This window comes from Pseudorasbora parva, chromosome 1 (genome assembly GCF_024679245.1).
Source record: "Pseudorasbora parva isolate DD20220531a chromosome 1, ASM2467924v1, whole genome shotgun sequence".
Classification (NCBI taxonomy): Eukaryota; Metazoa; Chordata; class Actinopteri; order Cypriniformes; family Gobionidae; genus Pseudorasbora; species Pseudorasbora parva.
In genome coordinates, this window is record NC_090172.1 from 8,336,987 (window position 1) to 8,362,672 (window position 25,686).

General features: G+C 41.1%; 1 protein-coding gene across 6 annotated transcripts in view; it reads right to left on the reverse strand.

Moving 5' to 3' along the window:
* The window catches only part of zfhx3b (zinc finger homeobox 3b), a 271,800-nt gene that overhangs the window by 18,683 nt on the left and 227,431 nt on the right, over positions 1 to 25,686 (reverse strand). For 5 of the 6 annotated variants that reach the window (XM_067416496.1, XM_067416447.1, XM_067416379.1 and 2 more), the window contains one exon: positions 7,555 to 7,662. The exons of the other annotated variant lie outside the window; for it this stretch is intronic. In XM_067416496.1, the coding sequence (XP_067272597.1) occupies positions 7,555 to 7,662 (108 nt within the window). The remainder of the gene's footprint in view (positions 1 to 7,554; positions 7,663 to 25,686) is intronic. 6 annotated transcript variants of the gene reach the window in all.

Here is a 25,686-nt window from a genome sequence, read left to right on the forward strand (position 1 = left end):
GTAACCAAATTTTCCACCGTAACACAGAGTTAGAGTTATTCTTGTAAAATGTGGAAAACTTGGTATTAGCCAACAAGTTATATTATTGTGTTTTAAAAGTAACTATGGTATTTTGGTGGAAGCAATGGTTACCAGAGTACATTGTTGTTAAAGAGTGCAGGGATAGACAGCTAAAGTAGGCTAAAACTACTCTAAAACATAGAAAACTTCAGCTAATGCATTTATGCTGAATAACTTTAAGATAAATACATGTAAATAAACCAACAAAACAATTGCCTGTGAATCTAAGTATGATTGAAAAGGGGTTAAGTACACGTATTGAGTATTACTTGTAAATGTTTTATTGCATATTCTGTCTAATAGACTATTGCAAGTGAATAGTGTGAGGTCAGGGGAGCAGCTGCCTGCCGGAGGCCTGCAGCACGTGTGAAAGGGAGGGCAGCCCACTGCCTCTGGGCACAGCCGCACCTCGTCACGCCCTGTTAGGACTCCATAAATCTGATCAATTGTTTGCTTTTAAAAAGCCCCAAAAACCCACTTCTGCCACCAAACCCCCGTGACTAAAGCCCAGCTACCGTATCCTGTTTTCTGTTGTCAAGAGACGGAGGGAGAAAGCAGGGAAAAAACATCATCACAGCGCACACTGGAACAAAATGGAGACCAATAAACAGGCAAAGACAGCAGACTGTTGGCATGTGCAATGCGTGTGTGTTCGGCACGGTTGGGAGGCCGTAGGAACATGCCTCGACATCTGAGCAGGTCAGATCCGTTATTAAAGACCATGACCAGAACCTGAAGGCGGGGGCTTCTCCTTCTCTCCCCTCCCTCTCTCATAAGCCTGGCTATGTGTGTCAGGCTCCGGTATTTTTACTGTGTTCTAGTGGTTGACCAAAATGGGTTTTCAAATGCCAAATCTTAAAAGCTAGGTATTATAAATGTAAAAGGAGATGAATACACAATAAATGAACCTATACAAACATGTAAAAATATATATTTGAGTTTATATATAATTATGATTTTTTAACACTTTCCCTGCCATTGACTGAATTTTCCATCATTTATGAGACAATGGTAGGGGGCTGAATTGCGCAAATTCTGAAAGAGCACTGAATCTCCCGATCAACACAGGAAAAAGCGGTATACATATATACAGAATATATATATATATTTATATATATACACACAATTATATTATTAAGTATACCTTCAATGACCAAACCATAAGTGCTTCCAATCTTCCTGTCATATATTATTAGTCACCTAAAAATTAAATACTGTGCAGCCATGTAGTACATATACTCTTGAGTCTGAGTCTACAAGAGTCTAATCCAACCACATTTACACACAATACTTTGTTTACTTGCTTAAAAAAAGCTAATCATGATTATTTTTAAATATATTAAAATATATTAAATATTCAAGTATGATATATATATATATATATATATATATATATATATATATATATATATATATATATATATATATATATATATATATATATATATATATATATATATATATATATATTTTTTTTTTAATTGGCTAAATATTAGCCCGCACAAATAATCTCAAAGGGGCAGAATATCTGCCTAATATGTACACTGATAGCATAACCGATTTTCAATACATGAAGAAACATTCCCCTCACTGAAACAGTGTTACACAAACATTACTAGCATTAGATTTTTTCCCCCTGTTTTTAAAGGAGTGTGAGCTACACCAGTCATGCTATGTGTGCACTTTTTGCCCTGTGCCTTTTCAAAACCATCCTAATGTAGTATCTGTACATCTGACCTCAATTCTACCATTCAGCAGTAGACCGAGTTTGCGGCAAAACCCACAGAGACAGCGACAACGCCCCAACTTTCATCTGACATCACAAAAGCCAAAGGAGAAGCAGTGAAAAAAGTCTTAAAAGTCAATTAGGTGATTATTAATTCATGGGCCTTTTCCGTAAGCAGGAGGTCTTTGTTCTGGAGTATCCCGTAAGTGAATTGGACTTTGGCACCTTTTCTCAACCCCTGGAGCTGAGCAGCATTTCTCAGCCAGCTGAGGAGGCTGTCAGTGCTGAGTGCTAAGCTTCTAAATCAGAGACGTGAAGGGTTTTCATGGAAGGGAGGCGCCGAACAAGTGTGTGACTGACACGAGCAGGACAGCAATAACGCAACAAGTTCTGCGCCACTAAAAAATGTCCACAAATGTAACCACAGCTGCCATCATATCATTACCCAGGTGTCCTAGGAAAGTCATCCCCTACGACACTAACTGGACACTGTAAGTGGGCGGACAGGGAAAGAGTAGAAACATTATTTTTCCTGGCATATGGAGTGCATCATGTGCATTTGTGAGAAAAAAGAAGAAAAAAAATCGGCAGATGTGTTTCCAAGAAGGCATGGGAAACGTCAGGTGATCAATTCATCTCACTTTATCCAGCCCAGCTTTTCGCTCCTAAAAAAGGCAAGTCTATACTTGGACATAATGAGTCCTACAAAATACCTGACCACTTTCCAACACAATCAGCAGCAGCCCATCAACATGCTCAGTGGTGGTTTATGATGGTTAGAGCGTTTTAGTCCTAGTCTACGCTGAAAAAAAATCTCCTTTGAATTAAGTTAATTTTCTTACCGACTAAATATCTTAGGTCACTTTGCTTCTCTGGTCAATGCATCTTGATTTACGAATGATTAGATGTTTAATGTTTAACATGTCAAGCAGTATGGTCCTTCTCTTGCTGGTTACAAGTTAAAACATCAGAATCACAACATCAGAACAACACCATCACACGTGTCTCTATTCAGGAGGTCAAACCTCCTCCATCGTTCTCTCGTCTTTCCCACTTTTCTCCCTACTCCGAATGATAGTTCTCCCCCTAGTCCCTCTGCTACTTAACCATTAATACAAAGGAGTGGTCCAACTCCCCAGTGCTATAAGTCATTCACTTTTACCACAGCTAACAATAACCGAATATTATCTTTTTCTGCTCCCCCCTCTTTTTAATCTGCAGGCCGCGTTGGTGCCCTGAGCAACAAAGGGCTATATTCCATTTCACCTCATATTTCTCAGGTAATTACTCTGCATCAATTAATTTCAAATAAAGAAAATTACAACCAAAGCCTAACGCCAACGCCACTCCATATTGCGGCTTATCATATCACAGTTCCCTTGGTGTATAACCCACTATTAAATGAAAGGACCACCTCCATGGCTCTGCAAAGGAAGTGCCCATGTAGCCCCACAGGCGTGACTGCTACAAAGACAAATTTAAAATGAAGAAATTAAAAGGAGATATCAATTAGTGGACGTGTTATTAATCTTCCAATTGCTAGGCGGGAGCTAACACCGCAATCACCTTTAGAGGACATACGCGCACTGACACACATAGATGCAACTCTCTCTCTCTCTCTCTCTCTCTCTCTCTCTCTCTCTCTCTCTCTCTCTCTCTCTCTCTCTCTCTCACGCAGGACAGCATGCCAATTAGAATACAGGGAGTAAGACTCATAAACACAGGTCTATGTGAGCGCTGGCTCGCAAACAAGGACAATTTATAGCCTATTAGTCCTCAAGACCAAAATAATTTTAATTGAAGGGATGACAAGCTTTTAAAGGACGCGATGTGAATATGCAAACGCGTTGGTGCTTTTAAAACGGCTCTGATTGATGCTTTGTTTCAGAGACAGGGTGTTAGGAAGAACTTCAGTGACATGCTTTCCAGATCGTTTCACTACCTGGCAAATTCATCTTAAAACACCCTCAGGATGATGCAATAAATATGGCATCATAAAAATGATGACAGTTTTCATCCGTACATGTGCCATTTCTTCAGCGATATTCACCGAGTCAGCTGACAAGCCTGACAGCCACGGTTGCGTTTACCACGATTATAACACGCCGCGGCTGGAGCTCCTGCCTATTCACATCAACTCCTGTAAAATCTATTGATGGACATCAAGGCCATGAAATAATGCTGGAGATGGAAACATGTAATACACTTCCTCTGCGTCTAGGGGGTGCTAATGCCCCCCTTGCAGTCAGAGGACAATTATTTAGCTGTCCTTCTCACTGCTGTCTGTTTCTCTCCTGTACACGCACAAACACACCTCCAATCACAGACATTCATATTTAAGTAAATGCATAAGGCAAAAGAGATGGAACCAATTTGGAGGGCTGCTGCTGCCGTGTCAGATAGCGTCTGACCCGCATCAGATTATTTCCCCTCCCTCACTACAACCCCGCTGATTTGAAAGTTGGGGGTTGGGAGGAAATATTCACAAACCTGCTGAGGACGGCAGACCCCCTGTCTGTAAACCTCACCACCTATATTTATGTTAAACATTTCAAATCATATTGTGGTTGTTCCATCAGTCCTTAAGTGAATTAACATTTCCGCTTTTTATCCATCTGTAACTTCCTCTGTCCTTGTTTTCTGCCCCATGTCCACCCTTCGTGCTTCAATAAAGCCCATTGCAGTAATGCTAACCTAACGATCAGGACTCACCTTTTCCATGATACTTTTGGAATGCTTATACCAACTTAATGTAGCAATTTTCCACATTTCTCTTACTCTTACATTGAAAAATATATCTGTACCCCAGCTTAAACAAGATAACCATTACGCACAAACTATACATGCACTAAATGAGACCCACCAGGCTCGGCTCAGCTATGGCTCAACTCGGATGGTACTAACACGCTCCACTTGATTGTCACCTGCGAAGCGGCCCCGCGCTTCAACGCTCGGTGTTCGCATGACTAAGATGAGAGGAAAAACTTCAACAACACTAATGACAGACCCTAATAACAGCCCGCTTAGACAGTGTGACTCAAATCCGCTCGGATGCGTGCCTTTAAATAACAGGTTAGCCACGTCCCCATCGCGATGGAGTCCAGGGGCTCATCATCGGCGCATTCTCCACACACATTCTTAGACAATCTCCAGCCAAAACAAGAGTGCCTCTGTTTACTAAAAGCATTCCAGTGCTTCCCAGGCAGGGGTTCAGAAAGCCTCTCGTAGCGCCGTCTCACGCCGCTCTGTCCGTCAATCATGAAAGAGGGTTCTAAACACGATTAGAAAAAGAATATAAAAGAGCTTCCATTAAAGCAGCACCAGTATCTTAGATCACAACACCGCCAGGTTTCACTCTTCCACCCCCGTCACTCCTTCCTCCCCTCTCCACCTCTCCTCAGACATCAAACGGCACCCTAGACCTGGCTTCCTAATGCACGCTATTTTTAACTAAGCGTTCCTAATAAGCTGCTGGGAAGCCTGTAAATTTTTCATATGCAAGCACATCTTTCCTTTGTGAAAACACAGAAACACACTTATTTGGTGATTAGCAACTGACAGGGGGAGGAAAAGAATTGAATATTCTTGTATAGAATCGCATGCCTTTCAGAAAAAGACGCAGGGCTCCTAATGCGCAGAGTCGTCTTCTTCTGCACCACAGGTAACGGCTGAATTATTAATCAAACAGCTCATTTTAATGCTTTTTAAAGTGCTTTATTTTGATGTGTTAAAATATACTTTTAGCCATTTTCAGGCAGGCGATGCATATCATTATTTCTCCCCATCAAAGCTGAGTGGCACTTGCTCAGAGTGCACAAACAACTCGGCCTCATTTAAAATGAAAGTAAAAAAAAAAAAAAAAAAACGTTCAAACGACGCTTTAAAAGATTTGCCTTCAAATGCTCCAATGAACTTTTTTTGCTGTAGTTTTGGAAATTTTTTAAATAATGATAATAATATGAAATGTGGAACATGCAAAAGACGAGGAATGAAGTTGTATCCCGTCACCTGTGAGGTACAGCTGCAGTTAAACGCCTTGTTCCAGACAGGTGTTCGCCCTGACTGTTTCCACCTCGCAATCAAACGGCTTCTGCACTGGCACGAACTGAACTTCTCCTCGTGAATGGAACTTCAAACGCATGATGGCAAGCAAAAATGGACACCCAACACATTCAGACCAGCATGCACATGTCCAAAGACATGACTAATGCTTAAGCTGCACATGCATGCATGCATATATACTGATGCTTCCCGTTCCTAACCATTTTTTTGTTTGTTTTTTTACAGCACTTTTTATATTATTAAGTATAGCTTCATTGACCAAAACATAAGTGCTTCCAATATTCCTGCCATATATAATTAGTCACCTAAAAATAAAATACTGTGCAGCCATGTAGTACATATACTCTTGAGTCTGAGTCTACAAGAGTCTAATCCAACCACATTTACACACAATACTTTGTTTGCTTGCTCAAAAAAAGCTAATCATGATTACTTTTTAAATTAATTTGTATATTTTCCCCCATTCAAAAATGATTATTATATTATTATGATTATTATAGTATATTATATATACACACATACACATATTGCACTTTATTAAATATATGTGTTTTGTTTGTAACTATTTTTGTAACAAATCTTGACTTTAATTTTAGCGAGACACCGGTCGTCTTAATCAAAAGTTTTTAAAGAATATAGTGCCATTTATATTACATTACAACCATCTGAATATTTGTTGACATTTCGAACCAACAGAGAAAAACTTCTAAATTCTAAAACATGCATTAATTTTTTATTATAGTTAATTTAAACATTTACCAATACATTATTAGAATGTAAAAGTTGTATCTGTTAATATTATTTAAGGGACCTAAGATGACATGAAGTAACAGCTGTATTATTATTAGCACACATTAACAAAGATTAAAAACATTAATGAATGTATTGTTCATTGTTAGTTCATTTTAGTGAATTAATTAAACTCATTGTAAAGTTTAACCCCCCCCCCCCCCCTTCTTAATGCGGTACATATGGTACATATGATGACTATAGTAACAAACCATAGACCAGTTGACCTCTCTCTCTCTCTCTCTCTCTCTCTCTCTCTCTCTCTCTCTCTCTCTCTCTCTCTCTCTCTCTCTCTCTCTCTCTCACGCCAGCTCCAAACGCAGCACGTGCTGCAGGCCCTTGCAGCTTTCCGAACACATCAGCAGCACAGCAACGCACCACTGATCTCCACTTACACCTTCACAGGCCTCTCTCTGCTCTCCACTCCACTCCAACACCCCAGGCAGCCCCCCTCCTCTTAAACCACACCTCTCTATGAAACACGACACCTGCACCTGCCACAACCGCCCCCAATCCCCGCCTGCAAAATACTCCTATCTGATAGCATTCTTCAGAGGTGTGTGTGTGTGAGCCAGAGAACACGGTCACATGTGTTAAGACACATGGCTGCTCTGTAACTCTGTACGTAGGCCCTTGGCTTGTGTTTTTGTCACTTGACCAGATTCACCATAATCAGGGATAATTTTTTCCCTGGGAATTCAAAATAAATCCTCAAAGGTGATACATAAAACATATTAAATTAAGCTTGATTCTTGGGAAAAAAAATGTGTAGCTTCTTAAAGTGCACTGAACTATCTTGTTAAAAAAAACATTAGAGCTGTGGAATATAAAGGTAACTCTGTGTCTGTATGTAAAAATCTAGCGGTCCCCTGTTGTAATGGACTCCCTGTATAGTGAAGTGGAAAGATAGGGCTTACCTGTCCCTTTGGTGAGCTCCCTCTCCCCCCCACTCTCTCTGTCTTTGGTTTGGTCCTCCTGATCTGTGGTGGTCTCACTGGCAGCCTCCACATCCTCACTCAGCTCTCCTGAAGGGGGAGGAGAGGATGGGATATGTAAATCAGCACTCCATCAGAATTGGTGGAAGCACTTAAAGGGACGGCAGCATTTTTTTCTATAGGAGCTCACAACAATTACATTCTCTGACAAGCATTTACAAGGTTATGAGACAAAGCAGATGCTCCTCTACCCTATATAGACGTTAGACCATATAATTACAGAAAATTCAATTTATATATATATATATATATATATATATATATATATATATATATATATATATATATATATATATATACACTTGCATTTTTCTGTAATAATATATTTGCATCTCCAAAACGCATTTGCAGAATTCTATATTTCCCTCTTTTTAAGCACATGATTATTTTCATAATGTCTTATATTTTTGATGGCATCATTTTATAGAGATTTCTTTTAAAAACGAGCCTCGACTCTACAGTTATAATTCTTCATTTATGCAGGACCATGACACAAATATCTTTATGGCTTCCTCTGTTTAATATGAACATAAAACTGCAGCAAACCGCACACATGTGGTAGAGACATACACACATTTTCCACAGCGGCTCTGAGCATGCAGACAGGAAAAATAATTGTGCGAGTTTCGAGAGAGAGGAGAGTTTCTGTGCGTAGTACCTCTCCCAACGTTCATAATTACAGTCCCTTGCTGCAGTTTGCTGCGGGCCACTCACCAATATCGGGTTAAGTTCATTTTTAAAACCCAAGGTAATGCAAAAAAATCATAAATATTTAAAACTCAGCCCGCAATTCATTTTATTTTGCCAAGTCAAATGCAGAAATCCCCTGAAACCATCTTAAAAGCCCCCTGTTCAATATATTAGGCCATTTAAAGGCAGCGGACTACCAACAATGGATCTCCAATAATGCCATGTGTAAGTAACAGAGGGAAGATGCTGAAAAACAGATAATAAAATGGGCATCAATCCTTTTTATTCCCACCTCGTGCCCCCCCAGCACCCCCTTTCCCGGGCCGAGCTTGTTTAAAAGTACCGTGGCTAGCACACACAAACATTGATTTTGCAACAGTAAAGTCCGTGGCAGTCAATAAGCCTTATCAGTTATTACACAAGTCAGCTAATTCTCAGCAAATGTACTTAAATGTTCTTTTGAAAATGCCTCCCCCTGCACTCTACACTCTATCAGGTGGGTTATTGATGTATCGACAGAACAACAACGACCGCTGAAATATCCTGTTCAAATATTCATCTCCACGTTTAAAGAGCGCTATTCCATGACAATATTCAAACCCTTAACTTAAAACAGCTTTTATTGTCCAATAACGTTCCAGCTACTTTAGAAGCCCGCCCGGGACGCGACTTGAATCCGGACCAGCCGGTTCCATAAGCCGCCCCGCAATCCATTAAAGTTTATTCTCATCAGTGTTCGGTTTCTAGAACTGTTAAAGTACAACCTCAATCCATCATTCTTCAAAAACGCTTTTTTGGTCTCTGCATGAACATGGAGCGGCGTATTTAATAAACGCCTCCGCCATAACTCTCTCGCTGCGAGTAATACATCAACATCTCTAAACATTTCCATCTCCTTGACTTAATGTGCTACAAGAAACCATTTGTGTGTGTGTGTGTGTGTGTGTGTGTACGTGTGTGTAACCAGAGCAGTTAAAGCCATTTACATCTGATGGTCTTGTGTGGATTGCTATGTGTAATTCTGCATTTTGTTGCACTGTTTTAATTATTGATGCACCGAGAGAAAACACGACTGGGGCAGACCGTTTGCCAAAGCCTACAATCGTTGTGGTTTCCGCTGTGGCATTCTGGGAGAACGTAATTACACAAGGAAACACCAGTATACAGAGTCTTCCGTACAGGTTATAAAACTACGCGTGTTAATTCACAAGAGTAGTTTGTCAGCATCAAATAACCTACAGGCAGTAGATAAACAGAACTGTTGTTAATTTCAATTCAGTCGCTTTTTTTTCTCTTCTAAAAACAACCACAAAAGCTCTGTAAAGCAAAAACACACCTGTGTTCAGTGTAGATGAAGCACCTAGAGCTTGAGCGCAATATGGATTATGCAGTTAGGCCATATTACCCAGAGCCCACACTGATTCGGTGGAATAACTGCCTATATATACATATAGAAAATTTCATTATTTCACAAACTTGCCTGTTTCTGTTATGTTTCCAAGGCAACGAGCAATTTCCGTTCTCCACAAACCAACATTACCTAGCATTGGGCTGAGAAATGGGCTGGAAAGGCAAACGAGAGAAGAAAAAAGAAGAAAAAAGAAAGCAACATGCACTGCAGTCTAGATAAATCCACCTTCACCAGGCTGGGAATTATTATATGATATGGAGTCAGAAGCAGCCAGATTACAAAATAATCCCCAGGTAGATTTTACACCTCTAGAAGAGCCGCCAGTGTGTCTAATTCCTGCTCTAGCACACTTACTTCTCTTAATAGAGAGTCGCTTAATGCAACAGCTGCCACCCTAAAATCATCTCTCACCTTTTTCTCATCAACATCTCGCTCCCTGACTGTACGCCGACAACCCTCCCCGCACGCAGAAGTACTCAGATAGGTAGACATTTAATTCCACCCATGGCCGTGTGACTAAGAGGCAAATGAATGTGCCTATTCCTCATCTCCGCCACCACCGCAGTACACAATGATTAAACCCGGGCCAGCCATAATTAATGAAAGGTCACAAGTGGCCTTAGAGTAAGCTGCAAATGAAAGGACCCACCCAAATGTAGTCATAGATCTGGCCTGGAAATAGATTAAGAGGAAGCACTCGCAGCTATGGCGAGAGGCCATTTGCTAACCCAAATCCTAAAAATGTAAAGGACAATACCCTGAAGGTTAGGCTTTCTAATTAATCGTCCTCATTAACCCACCCTCGTACAGTGATATTAAACTTTTGCCTTAATCTAATCACGCCAACCGAATAAGCCCACCGCAGCGCCTGAAATTACAAAGCACGTCTGTTCTCTGAGGAAACACAACACCACAACATTTCGACAAAGCTGAGTGAGGAGGGATACAGAAAACGGACGCCTCGGCGGACTCGGAAACGCATGATAATATGTGAGAGAACTGCAGATGAAACATTCAAACCGCATGCCCAGCACACACGGTCTCTCTCAGCCTGCAGGATCTCCCACTGACCTATAGGTGTCACCCTATACAAGCAAGGAAGAGAAATTGGCAAGACGCATACACAGAGCAGATGAAGGCAGAGAGGTTAGAAAGGCACAGACAAATATATACAGAACGCGGACAGAGAAATATGTGGAGATGGCAAAAGCAGATGCTAGACAGGAAGTCAGCGCCAAGCGATGAGACTCGGAAGACAGCGCGATTACCTTCAGATGAGGCCGAGCTGCCTTCCCCCGTTTCCCCAGAAGAACGGTGATTACACACATACTAATCATACTGACAGGCACAAACCGCCAAATAAATAATACATGCTAACCACTGCTTCATCCAGCCTCTCCTACCCAGACCGAAGGGCCGATGTGCGTATTTATACCACAAGCCCAGCACCGAACTCATCAAGAATCAGCCTGCCGCTCTCGAAAACACGTTCGCATTGAGGGACCGTACCTGCGAAGCTCTTGGGATCCTCTGTAGGTCTAGCATTGGCTCGTGAGGCGAGTCTCTGGCCTGCCTCACCTTTCCTCCAGCCAGAGCGCAGTAGAGCAGTGTGAGCCAGTCTCTCTGTGAGCGGCTGCTCTTTCTCATTACTCTCATTAGGATTACCGAAGCACTGGTTATCATTTTAACCAGGTGTCACAGCGCTCATCACTGTAAATCTTCGGGGCCACATTTTCCCTTCTTCTTTTTCCCCCCCCGTCTACCTCTTTCTCCCCCTCTTTTTGCCCCACAACAGACAGCTTCCTTGTCTTTAACGCTGCACTGTTGGATAAAAAAGCAATCTTATTTCACACCTCACGGACTCTATCTCTCTCTCCCTTGCTTGTCCTGTTTTTTTTTCTTTTTTCTACGAGATCCCCCTCTGGCCCCCCGCCATCCCCTCCCGCGCCCCTTCCCTATATCAAAGCTGTCCTGACTTCGGAGAGTGCGGTGTAAAATGAAAGTGACAGAAGGGTTCTGCGGGACAATGGGACATAGGCTCCATGCTGGGGGCTTTCACGCTTTGTCCGCTCCTCATATCAGCACTTCTCCGGCCCCGTCCATGCCCCTCCCACCCCAAACAGGACCCCCCTCTAAACCACAACACACACAAAAACACCGCCTTCATCACGAAACAGCCGCAATTTTTTTAGAGCCCAACAGTGGACGTCCAAAAACCCTTCCGAAACTCTCCGCCAAATGGATCATAATCAGTGAGGAATAATTGATGATTGGCCACTGAATTTTTAAAAATGAGTCCAGAATGAAATTCACTTATACCACAGTTACCACATGGACATGTCTACATAAGGTGTGAATGGTGTACCTTTATAGTTCAGAAAAAAATGCAGAGCGAGCGTGAAATTTTATGTCGTGACATTATAGAAAACCAAACATTACCTTAGAATATCTGTCAACCAATCAGAATCAAGAATAGTCTTACCACTAAAAAAAGTCTTCAGGTCAAAGCCACTTCATTAATCATTTTTGTTTCAGAAAATAAATGTTGTGAGCAAACATAACCACATAATCATGATAATCACAAAATATCTAAGCTGCTCTCCAAAACTGCTTTTGAAGCAAAACAGTTCACCCTTTCAAAACAATGCACTCTGGGTAAACCCCTCCGTCACCATAAACGCAGAGCGTGAGTCAGGCAAACGTCAGCGAGACCAACATAGTGTGCATGGTGACCACACTCCCAAACAACGGCAACACCCTCCTTTTCACGCACACCCCAAAACACTAGGACGGAACAGGACAACCTCCGTCTTTATCACTCTCACACACTCTCAAACAAGTACACACTCACTTCTAGCAAGAAAAAAGAAAAGCTAAATACCTCTTTGGTTTAAAGGGCCGTGGCTCTGTATCGGAGCGGGGCTGAGTTATGTGCTAGATTCCTGACCTGCCTTCCAGAAGCCATGGCGTTCGCTCAGCACTGGCCCTGTCGTGACCCCCAAATCTAAATGTGAATGAATACTTTGTGTCTCCATGGGGCTGTGCGCCAGAGGGGGGGAGGCGCAGGAGGAGGAGGAGGAGGAAGAAGAGGAGGAGGGTGGGCTAGCTAACAGCTAGCAAACTTTAAACAGCAAGTTGATCACAAACAGAAGGGAGAGCTCACTCTGCCTTAGAACAAGAGGTTCACGTCACCCCTCCCCCGTCTCACACCCGGCTCTTCATACACCCGCCGAGCCGACCCCACACGCCCTCTGCGCAACATTTAATTTGATCCCCCAAGCCTTTCAAAATCACTGGCCATTTCAGTGGACGGCTCACCTACTGGCGCAGTCCACGGCGGAAGGAGACGGCTAATCAGAGGAAATCGAATTTACACCGCCACTGTCAAATCCTCCTCTTCTAAACAGACATCATTTCGTTTCAATACCCGATGTGACATCGCATCACAAGCATGACATTAGCGATAGCTTCTGATCTTTGCCTGTCATCATGAGGAAGTGACTTGAAAGTGGCATACATCACACCGCTCGCACAAAATTACAGTGAAATACTAAAATAAACAGAAGGCAGGTGTACCGTGTTGAGGCTGTTCGCACAGGACGCATGCCTGCATTTTGTCCAAGCTATCTTTTCTAATTGCTTGTCTGTGTACACATGTCAGCTGAATGCCTTTGGTCGCTCAGCCACATCTCGATGCAGTTTTTGGTTCCCACTTTTTTTTTAATGTCAATTAATATCCAAGACATGTCCAGTCATTTTTTAAAATTACTTTAGAAGAATTAAAATATATATATATAGCTAACTAATCATTAAGAACATTTTGATTTGACCATTGAAAAAAAATAAAGAAATTCAGAACAATTCAATCACATTCAAACATCAAATTTTTTTGAATATAATAATAATAATAAAAATATATAATTCATGCTGTCAAATATATATATATATATACACGCACACACACACACACACACACACACACACGCACACACACAAAAAACTTTTATTTTAGATGTGATTAATTGATTTGAAAGTACTAAACATAATATAATTAATATATTATAACAACGTTTTAATATTATATAAACAGTAATACTATATTAGTTAACACGAGCTAACAATTAAAATATTTCTAAAGCATGTAATGTAATGTTGAATTCACCATTTTTACCAATACACTTTTCAAATCAAAAGTTGTATATTTGTATTAATTAACGCTAACAAAGATGAATAAATACTGTAACAAATTTTTTGCTCATTGTTAGTTACTGCATTAAGTAATGGGACCATATTAACTATACAAATGTTCTTAACTTTTATTTTAAAATTCTAGGCCTTAGGAACCCAGGTTTTTAAAAATTTAATTATGGATAAGTACTTAAAGTAATCAAAACATGAATGATTTTTCAAGCTCTTAACTGTTATATATGTGTAAAAACTACCTGTCAATACCATGGTAGAGTCATGGCATGAAATGATACCACTGGGCACGCTGGATCTCCACAATGTATGAGATTTCAGGTTTTACTGTCCTTGTGGGGACATTTGTGCACTCAAACACACACAGGAGCCATTAGGCAGTGTTTGACAGCAGTCTCTCAAACACAAAGCACATTAAAAGCAGAGTAGTGTGCTGTGCTTTTTTCTGCCCTGCGCTCTGTGAGGTTGAAAGGGCCGCGTGGACGTTGCTCTCCTGCGCCTGGAGACATTTTACTGCACAAAGGCATGAACGGCCTGTCAGAGCGTCCCTCAACAGCCACAGCGCCGCGCTACTGGCCTACTGCTCTCGTTCTACTCTAACCTATCTTTTTCTCCTTCATCTTTATCTCATACTACACTGCTTTCTGTTATTTTGAGACATGAGGAAAAGGAGAAAAAAAATAAGTCAAAAAGGGTAACCGCATCCAGTCTGATATATTCACCAGTGGCTTGGAAAATGTGATGGTACAGTTGTGACAGCTGAGCGGATCCCCCCCCCCCCCAACCCCCATTAAGGGCAGGGGCTTGACGGCACACTGAATATGTATAACCCAGAAAAAAAAATACTATTGATTTTTCATTTGGTAAAAAGGGACATAAAAATCACATAACCTGAAACTGTCACAGCACTTCTGTTCATAACTCATCTTTCCTCATGTACGGCACTGGCCACAAACTCATTTAATTAGCAGGTGGATTGTTTGCATACAGAGAAACACACACGATTGCATCTGCAACGGAATTAAATGTGATATTCGACTTGAGCAGTCATATTTGATGTGGAAATGCATGTGTTTGAATGTGAACACAGTGCTAATGTACAAACAGTGACAGCAGCGAAAAACACAATTCAGATGTCATTATATCCCTTTTTCCCTTTGTGGGAACACAATACAGTCACTGCTTTTCATATTCCATGCTTTTCATATTTCATATTCAAATGTTCCCTATTAAAGTGGATACTGCAAATCAACCGACATGCCAGGCTTCCTACCAAAGTTTGTGGACTTGCGGAGGTCCAGGAAGGTTTGTCCAATGTTTGTATAAGCTAGAGCCTGTCCATTAACAGCTACTTATCTGTTTACGTCTCTCTTTAGGCTTCTCTGCCTGGTACAGTGGGACGTCTGAGAAAGATCTCCGCCTGTCGATATATTGAGCGTGGCATTTGCATATCTTTGTAGTGCATCCATCTGCCTGTGGATCACTCTGTAGAGGTATTAGCTCAGAAAATCAATGCGGTCAGAACGTACGCACGTATGTATGTAGGACCCACCTTGGCGTGCGGTCGTTACGCCGTACGCATGTTGGCGCTCACGGCTCCCATGTGGATAATGCAACACAAATTCACGTTCTTCAAAAAAACAGACATTAAGTAAACACAAACTCAAACAGGGCAGCAACCCGCCATAGGTGGGCTCTGTACGCACTGAGGCGTTCTGTAGGAGAAGTGTGTCCTGCGATTGAAGACCCCGTGTAGCACCACCCGCTTGTTTATGTCAGCGGACCAGGAGATAAAACAGAATTTTTAAGGCTTATGAATACCAGATGACTTAATCAATTTTATTTAAAAAATATAAGAGTGGGGTTCATATTGATGTGTTTGAGCCCTGGGATTTCACTGCACCCTCGCAGCTGGGAAAGACGTGAGAGGTGTGGGAAGAGCCGCCCGTGTGTAGCGTTCATAAGCTAAGTCGGGTTGTGTTTGGAATAGCATTCTAGCGTGATACTATTTCTACTGCAGTATGCAACATGTGTACTGTGGATGGCATGCTAATCTTTTGGCTGTGAAATGATCACCCTGTAGGGGTTTATTCTGCGATAACAACCGGCTAAATGTACGTTATCCTGCGTATTACACGGCTACTTGGCCCATAAGTAAATAATTAGATACAAAATTTTGACCTGAGTTGAACTCTTTTATAGCACTAAATAAACCGTCTTGTTGGCAAATGCTATTTACACTAACTCCGCCCACTGAAGTCTGGTTGGGCAAAACAAAATGACAGAAGATGGTGGATTGTCAACAGCAGAACTAGTGTAGGGTTAAGGTGTGTGTCATGAAATGTTGACGCAAATTGCCTTGAGGTTCAAATACTGCATAAATATTCAAAAAGTGAATATGAAGTGTCTAACGTGTTTAAAGGGGTGGTTGCATCGATTTCACTTTTTTAACTTTAGTTAGTGTAAGCTTCTTCCCGGGTTGGTGTCATCATAAACCTCTTGCTAGTCACCGCAGATGTGACTTCTGCCCGTAATGGTAAGGGGTGGTGGCGTTTCCGGACAACCTGTGCTTGGCACTTCAGCCAATAAAAATACAGGAAACTACATTTGGCCATCTAACCAATCTAAGACCATTGCGTTTTTCACAGGGATGGGCTTCATAGAAGAAGGAAGCAAATGAGCCGTACAAAGGACAGTGCAGACAGCGGTGTGGAATAAAGGTCAAATATAAGAAAAAAAAGAAGAAAAAAAAAGTATTAAGACATGTTATACTGCGCCCCATAAACACAACCAAGCCTAGAAAAAAACACGGAACCACCCCTTTAATAATAAGTGATTATCGGTTAGGGTAGGATTAGGGAGGGCTTTAATAATTTTGTCCCAATAAGGCAGCATCCATTTAATAATTTAAATAAACATCACTAAACTATTACACTTATTACAAAGAAAATACTTTTTAACTTACATAGCGTAACTAGAATATATCACTATTTTCACTAAGTGCAAACATCCGCTGCCTATATTTTAATAGGTTCTAAAAGAAAGCTGTAACTAGCAAGAGACAAGTTCTAACTAGACGGACATTTAAGCGATAAGGTACAGCCAAAGAACTTATTACACGGCATTTCGCCACATAAATAATTAAGGGGATGAGAGATATTAATTTGAGATGAAACTGTTTTAATATCTTTAAAATCATATAATCCATTACAGTGTACAAAACAATCGGCGTTCGTATGATAATTGTACACATAATATTGATTTAAGTTTTAATATTTTATAAGCTCACCAACCACAAAACTTCCACAAAGGAAAAAAAAACTTTCCTAGCAAACATATTGTGCTGACTTCAGTTACCCGGGGGAGTGTGTTTTACCGGTTGTTATCAGGGAATGACATGCTGGATGGTACGATTGACCAATCAGAATCGAGTATTCCACAGAGCAATGTAATAACAACTGATATGCAACAGATCACACAGCTCAGAACGCTGTATCATTTCTGACAATTCATTTCCAGTGAAACTAGTGAACTGGAAGGAACATCCACCATGTTTTCCACCAAAATATGTTTGGGTTGTGATAATACTGTAGCATTCTACTTTTTTCCATTCTACTTTTTGAAAAATAGCAGGCAGTGTGCAGTATGTTGTGAACAGTACACCAGTGTTCCGTTTGGAACACAGCCAGGCAGAGGCAGAGGCAGAGGCAGCGGCGTGGACACACAGAAAAGCTTCCCCCTGCACACACACACCGGATCGCTGCAGTTCCACCCCCAGTGGCAGCTAATAGCAATCCGCTACAGAAATCCAATCTTTACGTTGTGCAGGCACTTAAAACAAGCTCAGTACCGGCACCAGTTATTGAAAAAAGGAAAATACGGTTCATCCGTCCCACTTTCAGGCCATTTTCTAATACAAATCAAACACTTGCTGCTCCCTTCCTCCATTTGTCTTTCTTTCTGGGCCTCTTTGCATAACCCATCCATTACGTTCACATGAAATATGAAAAGGCAATATCCTCTCTGTGTTTGTACTGAAGCGTAATGCGATTGTGTTGTCATTTATAGGAAATAATCGCAAACCTCTCTTTCATTTTCCAGTTCAAATAACCATGAAAAATTAGCCCGCAATGTCAGGAGGGACAACAAAGGAAAGCGCGCAGACTATCGCTTCACCACTGCGCTTGACATTTCTCCTTAATAGGAAAATGTCTGGTTGCTTCTATCTTTCTTTTTTCGTTACAAATAAAGCCTTTTCTCTTTCTTAATTAAAAAGTTCTGCACTTTGATCTGTAGAATCTCGCCTTGCTCACTCTCTTTAGTGACAAAGAGGCGTTTGGGTCGACCCAGCGTGAAGTAATTGAGCAGGGGGGTCATCACGAACCCCCGTTTTTCGCCCTCCACCGCACACACATACACACACTCCTTCTGTAGAGCAAGACAGCAACTAGCATCTAATGGCCACTAGCGAGGACCGTTGTCGCCATACTGGGGTCTGGATCTCTCTGTGGCTAACGTCCTGCAGCCGGGATAAATAATTCAGCAGCCATCAGATGCCCCGGCTGCATGACAACAACCGGCCGCCCTCTGATCTCGGATCAGCTGATGGTCACATATCTAATACGGCAGCTTTAACAATCGCTGCTCTTTTCGTGTCGTGAGATGCCCAGACACTGTCTCGAATGTGCCTATTTACAGTGAGAAGCAAACTAGTCGTAATTGGATTGCTATCCGTGAAAGCTCCATAATGACGCTTAATAGACATGCATTGTTTTTTTGCAGTAATTATGCTCAACATGATCGGCCCCGTCTCCATTTTCTGATGTAATTACTATAGATATGTTTATCCGGCTGACAATTAATATTTGCGTGTGTGTTTTGTGCATGAGTATATGCCCTAGTATATGCATGCATACTGACAGCCCAACTAAAATGTTTTACTTCAGAGCTCATGCCAAATGAAAGGAAATGCTCATTTTTTCATAATTAAAGTCACACTACATTCTCATTAGAGGCTTGCGGAGCACATTTTCATCTAGAAAATGATGTGGCGAAAAGTGTAAATAGCAAAATGAAAATTTACAGTGCTTAAGAGCATCTAGGACTCTTTCTGTAACAGCCACTGAGATAAAAAATGCGTAGGGTAACAATAGCAAGCTGCGGCAGACACACATTAGGCAAATATTAGTGTCCGAAAAAAGAACTATTCACTGTAAGCCTGACTGAAAATAATAAAAAAATTAACTATGAAATAAAACTGTAGAATTACTGCAGTATCATTAACCAGACGATTGTTTTGATTTTTAATACACACAGCAGACCAAATTCATTAAATGTACTGGTGGGCGAAGATAATTTTTGTTACGTCGAGACAAATGAGGTGCCCAAGGAAGCAGAATGCGAACATGACATAACGCTGCTCAAAAGTATCTCTCCTTCCTCTTGTCAGTTTATTTATTTATTATTTCTATGATTGCAAATTTACATATTTCTAAAGGAGGATTATAGTTTGTGATGCATATAATGAGATTTCCCCTCAAAAAGCTAATGAAAAAAGACTCATCTTATGCAATTAGCTGGGGCTTATTTATTCTCCTCCTGTAATGTATTAATTCATTATCGCATAATTCAGGCATTATTTATTTATTTGATTACATGCACACCTTAAAGCCTTAATTACAATAGAAACTGGGGAGGTCGAGGAAGAGAGGCGACACACCAACTCAGCTATCAGTCGATCTAGTTATCCATTTAATCTCGAGAGTATATCCATCCAATCTCTTATCAGCAGCCTCTAATCTCAGTCTAATCAGTTTACCAATTTGCTGTATGGCGACTGGCTCACTGGAAAGAAAGGACTCAAAAACATTCAAAAAAAAAAAAATGCCCCATCTTCCTTCACTCTCTCTATCTATTCAGTGGCTACAGTTCCATGGTCAGTTTTGTTGTATTCAGCTCCACCAGCATGGGTCACATATGTCAAGTGAGCACGCTTCATTTCTTTTCGTTTTTTCCTCGCACACCGTTTACACTTTTAACTACAGCCACAAGGCACCCAGGACTTCATTTTAAGCTGAGCCCTGGGAATTTCTGCGCTTTTACAGATATTCACAGTCGTAATTTGCTCCAAAAGCATCTCTGTTTTCCCTTCCAGCCCTCCAAGGCCACTTCCTCCCACAGCCGAAAGCACAGCCCTTCACCTCAGAACATACCTATTACTCTGCCTCACATTTATTTCGGCTAGCCATAAGAGTTCGGCTCCATCTGACATGTGTCATGAGTCAGTTTGAACAGACAGGACACGTGGTGCAGTGTGAAGTTTGAGCGCTGCGTTGTGACGAGCTCCTGGAGAGGGGAACAGAAATAATTACAGTCACTCGTGTTACTCAGCAAGTTATCTTTGGCTCAGGGAAAGAGAAGGAAAAGACTAAAAATGTGAAAGGTCGCACTAACTTTGCTCAAACTTGCGTTGACTGCCTAGAAATAACAGGAAGTAAAAAGAAAGCCCAAGCTGGTCCGTGTTTTATTTGCATGATCACATCAAATGCTCCTACGGCTAGGCCTATACTATATATGCACACACTGACCAGGAATAACATTATGACCACCTTCCTATTATTGTGTCAGCCCTACTTTTGCTGCCAAAACAGCCCTGACCTGTCGAGGCATGGACTCCACTAGACCCCTGAAGGTGTGCTGTGGTATCTGGCACCAAGATGTTAGCAGCAGATCCTTTAAGTCCTCTAAGTTGCGTGGTGGTGCCTCTATGGTTCAAACTTGTTTGTTCAGCACATCCCACAGATGGCAACAGGGAATACCACTTCCATGAAGGGGTTTACATGGTCTGCAACAATGCTAGGTGTCAAAGTAACATCCACATGGATGGCAGGACCCAAGGTTTCACAGCAGAACATTGCCCAAGGCATCACACTGCCTCCGCCGGCTCCATGTGATGTAAAAGCAAACGTGATTCCTTAGACCAGGCAACCTTCTTCCATTGCTTCATGGTCCAGTTCTGATGCTCATGTGCCACTGTTGGTGCTTTTGGCAGTGAACAGGGGTCAACATGGGGCAGCCTTCGCTTGTCATGACCCTGTCGCCGGTTCACAACTGGTCCTTATATATATATATATATATAGATTGATAACTTTTCTGTCTTTTGGCTTTGTCAAATTCCATAAATATGAGAATTTGCATATTTTTTGTAGTAATTTCTTTGGTTTGGAGGACAGGTTGTTGTTGTTGTTTTTCTTTAAAAAGCATTCTTTGTAATCAACCTTTCATCCATAAAAGGGATGAGGATTCACTGTGTCCACATCAGATGAAAATTATAAATATTATAGATTTAATATAGGTCAACTTTTAAATATGTAACATAATTAATAATTCAATAAAACAAAAAATAAAATAAATAAATAAATAAATTATGCTGCCGCTGATATCAAGTACAAATATATGTGGTTTAATATGTGTGGTATAAGGAGAACCAATGAAAAAACAGCGGCTGATGGGCTCATCAGCCAGGCGAGCTAAATATTCATATTAATTTATGCAGTGTAAGAGGAATGCTTGGCCATGCAATTAGTATTACTTTCCAACTTTCATAGGAAACGGTAAGGCTAATGGTCTCAGGATCAACTCAGCAGCATGTTGTGGAATGAAAGGTTAGCTTGTGCGTGTGTGTGTGTGTGTGTGTGTGTGTGTGTGTGTGTCTGTCTGTGTCTTTTTTGTGCTGACTCTGCAGAGCGAGAGGGAACGAGAGAAAGAGAGAGAGAGCCTGCTTGTCACTGGTCTCTCTTGGGCAAGCATGGGATTAACTATTATTTTGCTCCTTTGAGACCACCATTGCACCTAAATTGGTTCCATGGTTTTCCACCAATCCCTCCACCAAATTTTGCAATTGCAGGCCAGCGCTGCAAACGCCTGCTTTTATTTACAGAGCTCCTGTTATTGCTGTTTTTATTGTTGCTGTTGATGTCGTCCCCGCTGTGGAGGCTTGGAGCGGAAGACTTCTCTCTCTAATTAGCCAGAGGTCTGTCTCATTGAAATGAGGGAGCAGGTAGCTCACATTAATTATTCATCCCACAGGTAAACATTGGGGCGGCCATGCCTGATGAGTGGACTGAAAAGATGAGCTGGGTGAAGCCACTAACTAATACAGGCCTCTCCCCCGGGGGCTGCTGGGAGGAAAATAAACAGAGTGCATTAGACGCTGAAGAATCCTTTGGACTTTTTTAGTTGTAACAAAACAACAGCACTTCTAATACCACTAGAAGAAATGAGGTATTAGAACGGGACAGTTGCCTAAGCGCGAGTTTCACGGGTGGGCCGACTAGGCTTAGGCTGCCTCCGCTTCCAAATTAAGCCCAAATTGCACATTTATTCTGCTTCCCTTTATCCAGAACCAGATACAAGCGGAAGCTTCATCCCAGATCCTCTTTTTTGTGCTTTTTTTTTTTTTCCTTTTCCCTCTCTGTCTGAGCTCCAGCAAAAACAGCCTCACATGGCTCCAGCCAGGACTGGCGGCCTCATGAGAAAGCTGTGATAAGAATTCATTTCTCCCAATTATGTGCTCTTGTCCACTGCTTCAGTTCATCAGTTCAGTGCAGCCAAGTCAATGAAAGGGCTTGTAATGAAGCAATCAGATGCAGCCTGGCTCCCAGGGCCCCGGCCTCAGCTCCCGGCTTCCTGAGCAGGCAGACCAACCTGCGGGAAGAGCCGGTGCTTGTGCAGATGGTCTACACTTTAACAACGGCCGTAAGATCCAGATCTTGCTTCTAAAAATGGGAGAAGATCAGTCTGGTCTTAGCTCCGGCCTCTCTGAGTTGATAAAGATTGCGAGTATCCATAAAGGGATCCCAAAATTTAATTAACTCACCCTTAATTTGTTCCAAACTTGTATGAATTTCTTTCTTTCTTCTGCTGAGCACAAAAGATATTTTCAAGAACATGGGGAACTAAAGAGTTGATGGACCCAGTTGACTTCCATAGAAGGGACAAATACTATAGAAGTCAATGAGGCCCATCAACTTTTTAAATACAGACATTCTCCAAAATATCTCTTTTCCTTTCTGTCCCTCCATTGACAGCCACACACCTACCGCTTTGATGCTTCAAAAAGTTCATAAACCTCATTGATTCTCACACGTCAATCAAACATGCCGGAGCTTCAGTTTACCACAATTGATGTGTGAGTTTATAAGTGTTCATATGTGAATAAAAATATAAATTCAATCTGTTCATCATTGTGTCTCTTTAGAACATTGGACCTAACCACTCAATTCACATGGATCCGTTTTACAATCTCTTTATGAACTGTTGGAATCGTCAGTTTCAAAGCTGTCTATTGAGGTACAGAAAGCTCTCAGATTTCATCAAAAAGATCTTCATTTTTGTTCCAAAGATGAACATAATTTTTTCGGCTTTGGAATGATATGAGGGTAAGTAATTAATGACACAATTTAAATTTTTGGATGAACTATCTCTTTAATCTTTGAGTTTTGTTAACAAGTGACGTAACTGATTACCTCAATTTTTTTGGAGCTCTGCCAACTTATTAGGTTTTACAATGAATTCCATCCAGTGTAATTTACGAAAGTAATAGCACGAGTTACGCACCCTTTGTATGAGCAATAGTGATGGTGATGTGTGTCCCAGAGCACAAACTGCACAATGAATTGATAGCAGGGCCATCACCTGTGGCAGTTTGTTGTGTTAGAGAGGTTTAGAGAAGAAACTATATCAAGCCAAACTTTCTCTTTCTTCTTTTCACAGCTAACTCTCACCCTCTCCCTTTCTCATTTATTTGCCCTCTCCCCTCTCAACCTCTTCTGGTCTGTCCCTGTCCAACATGTGGAAAGCATTACAGGGAGTCAGGGAGAGGAATGCATGTGTTGAATCATAATCTGGACCTTAGAGTGCTGGATTCTGTTTTCCTTTGTCTCGTAATGCTGTGAATGTTCTACCAAAATTAAAACGAGGCCCGTTTGATCTGTCTCGTATCATGCTCTTCTCCTCAAAAAACAGGAAATAAAGGTTACCCTGTTATCGCAGGTTTCACAGATGAACTCATAATTTGCTTTCTGTAGGTTCATGGTTCAACTGCAGGGCAGAAAACAAGGTCAATGTGTCCTCCTAAATCAACACTCAGTGCTGTTCAGCTGGGTTTTAACAATTGTAACATTTCAAATAAAGCAACAAAGACAGACCTTAATCTTCATTTCCTTTCAAGCAAACACACATTTACTATATGCCATTTGCAATGCATTTTACTTTCTTAACATGACATATTTATGAGTGACAGGGGAAAAAAAGAATAAGCAAGAGGTAAAAAAAAGGGTATAAAGAAAAAAGTAAAAGAATACGAGTCATTTTAGCCAAGATGGAGAACGTTTTGATTTTATTTGGACCTCGACTAAATGTCCTTCCATCCTTCCAGTTTAAAAAGAGGATCAGGGACTAACGAAGAACGGAACTAAATCATTTTAAAATCTACAGAAAAAAAGAACAGTTTGGCCCCAAGAATGGCTAACACATCTCTCATTCCTCCTTTCCTCTCTCCATCCATCTGTCTCTAGTAGCCTGTTCTAGATTTGGAAGCAGAATCTATGGCTGGATTCCACCTGACAAGAGCAGCTCTACAAGCGCCAGTCATTAACCTCCGGAGCAGGCAGCTGCCATGTGATGTAGTGTGCTCACCCAGCTGCAGAAGGGCCCTATTGATCCTGCGCATACTTGGTGCCTTCCTGGATGTTTATAATCAATATGCAAATGGCCTGCGGCATTGATTCAATATTAATTTTCAATTAGAGTATCCTCCGGGGGTCTGCTAGGGTCAATACACAACCATTCAGAGTGCAGGCTTGAGCAAGTTGCAAGAATTGACATTCCTCCACCACCGAGACACCTTACTTACTGTTTATTTGGTCTGCCCCGCTGTAAGCACCAATTAGGAGTATAGGTTTCAGTCCAAGAGATGGATGGAGCGCCCGCCTCTCTAGTTCTAATCTCTCCTGCTATCTTTTACATGTTGCTTTTTACTTTGTTTTCAGTCAATCTTGTAGGAAAATCACAAAGGAGAGTTCTTTAATATCTCAATAGCTTCTCCTAGACACTAATGAGAATAAATGGAGCGCAAATGGAGAGGTTTGCTCGCTTCTCAGATGCTTCTACTAAGAAACACACACTTGTCTTTTTGCATCCTTTTTGACTTAAAGGCCCCTCTTTGTCCAACGCAATATTCAAAGGACCATCCTCTATATATGGCTATATATTTCTGCTGTAATTATGACAAAGCTTCTTGTTTTCAAACTTAATTGATATATCAAATTACATAACATGGTTGTCAACAACACGTTCTGACGTTTGATCAAATTCTGATCATTCGAATATATTACTGTCCTCAGCCCCCTGGTTTAAAACACAAATGAGCTTTTATGGAAGCTTGTTTCTGCCACAGAATAAAAAATAAATGAGGTCATTTCAACTTTTTATCTACAATTGTGACTTTCCCACTCGCAATTACACATTTACCTCAGAATTGCATGATATAAAGTCGAAATTGCGAGTTATAAAGTCCGAATTGTGTGATATAAAGTCGCAATTGTGAGATAAAAGTCACAATTTTCTTTTAAATTGTTTTATTCCATGGCGGAAACAAGGTATCATAGACATCTCAACAATTGTGCTCACCTTATAACAAGATTAATTTATATATTAACTCATAATTTCTCATCAAATTCTTCAAAGACCAA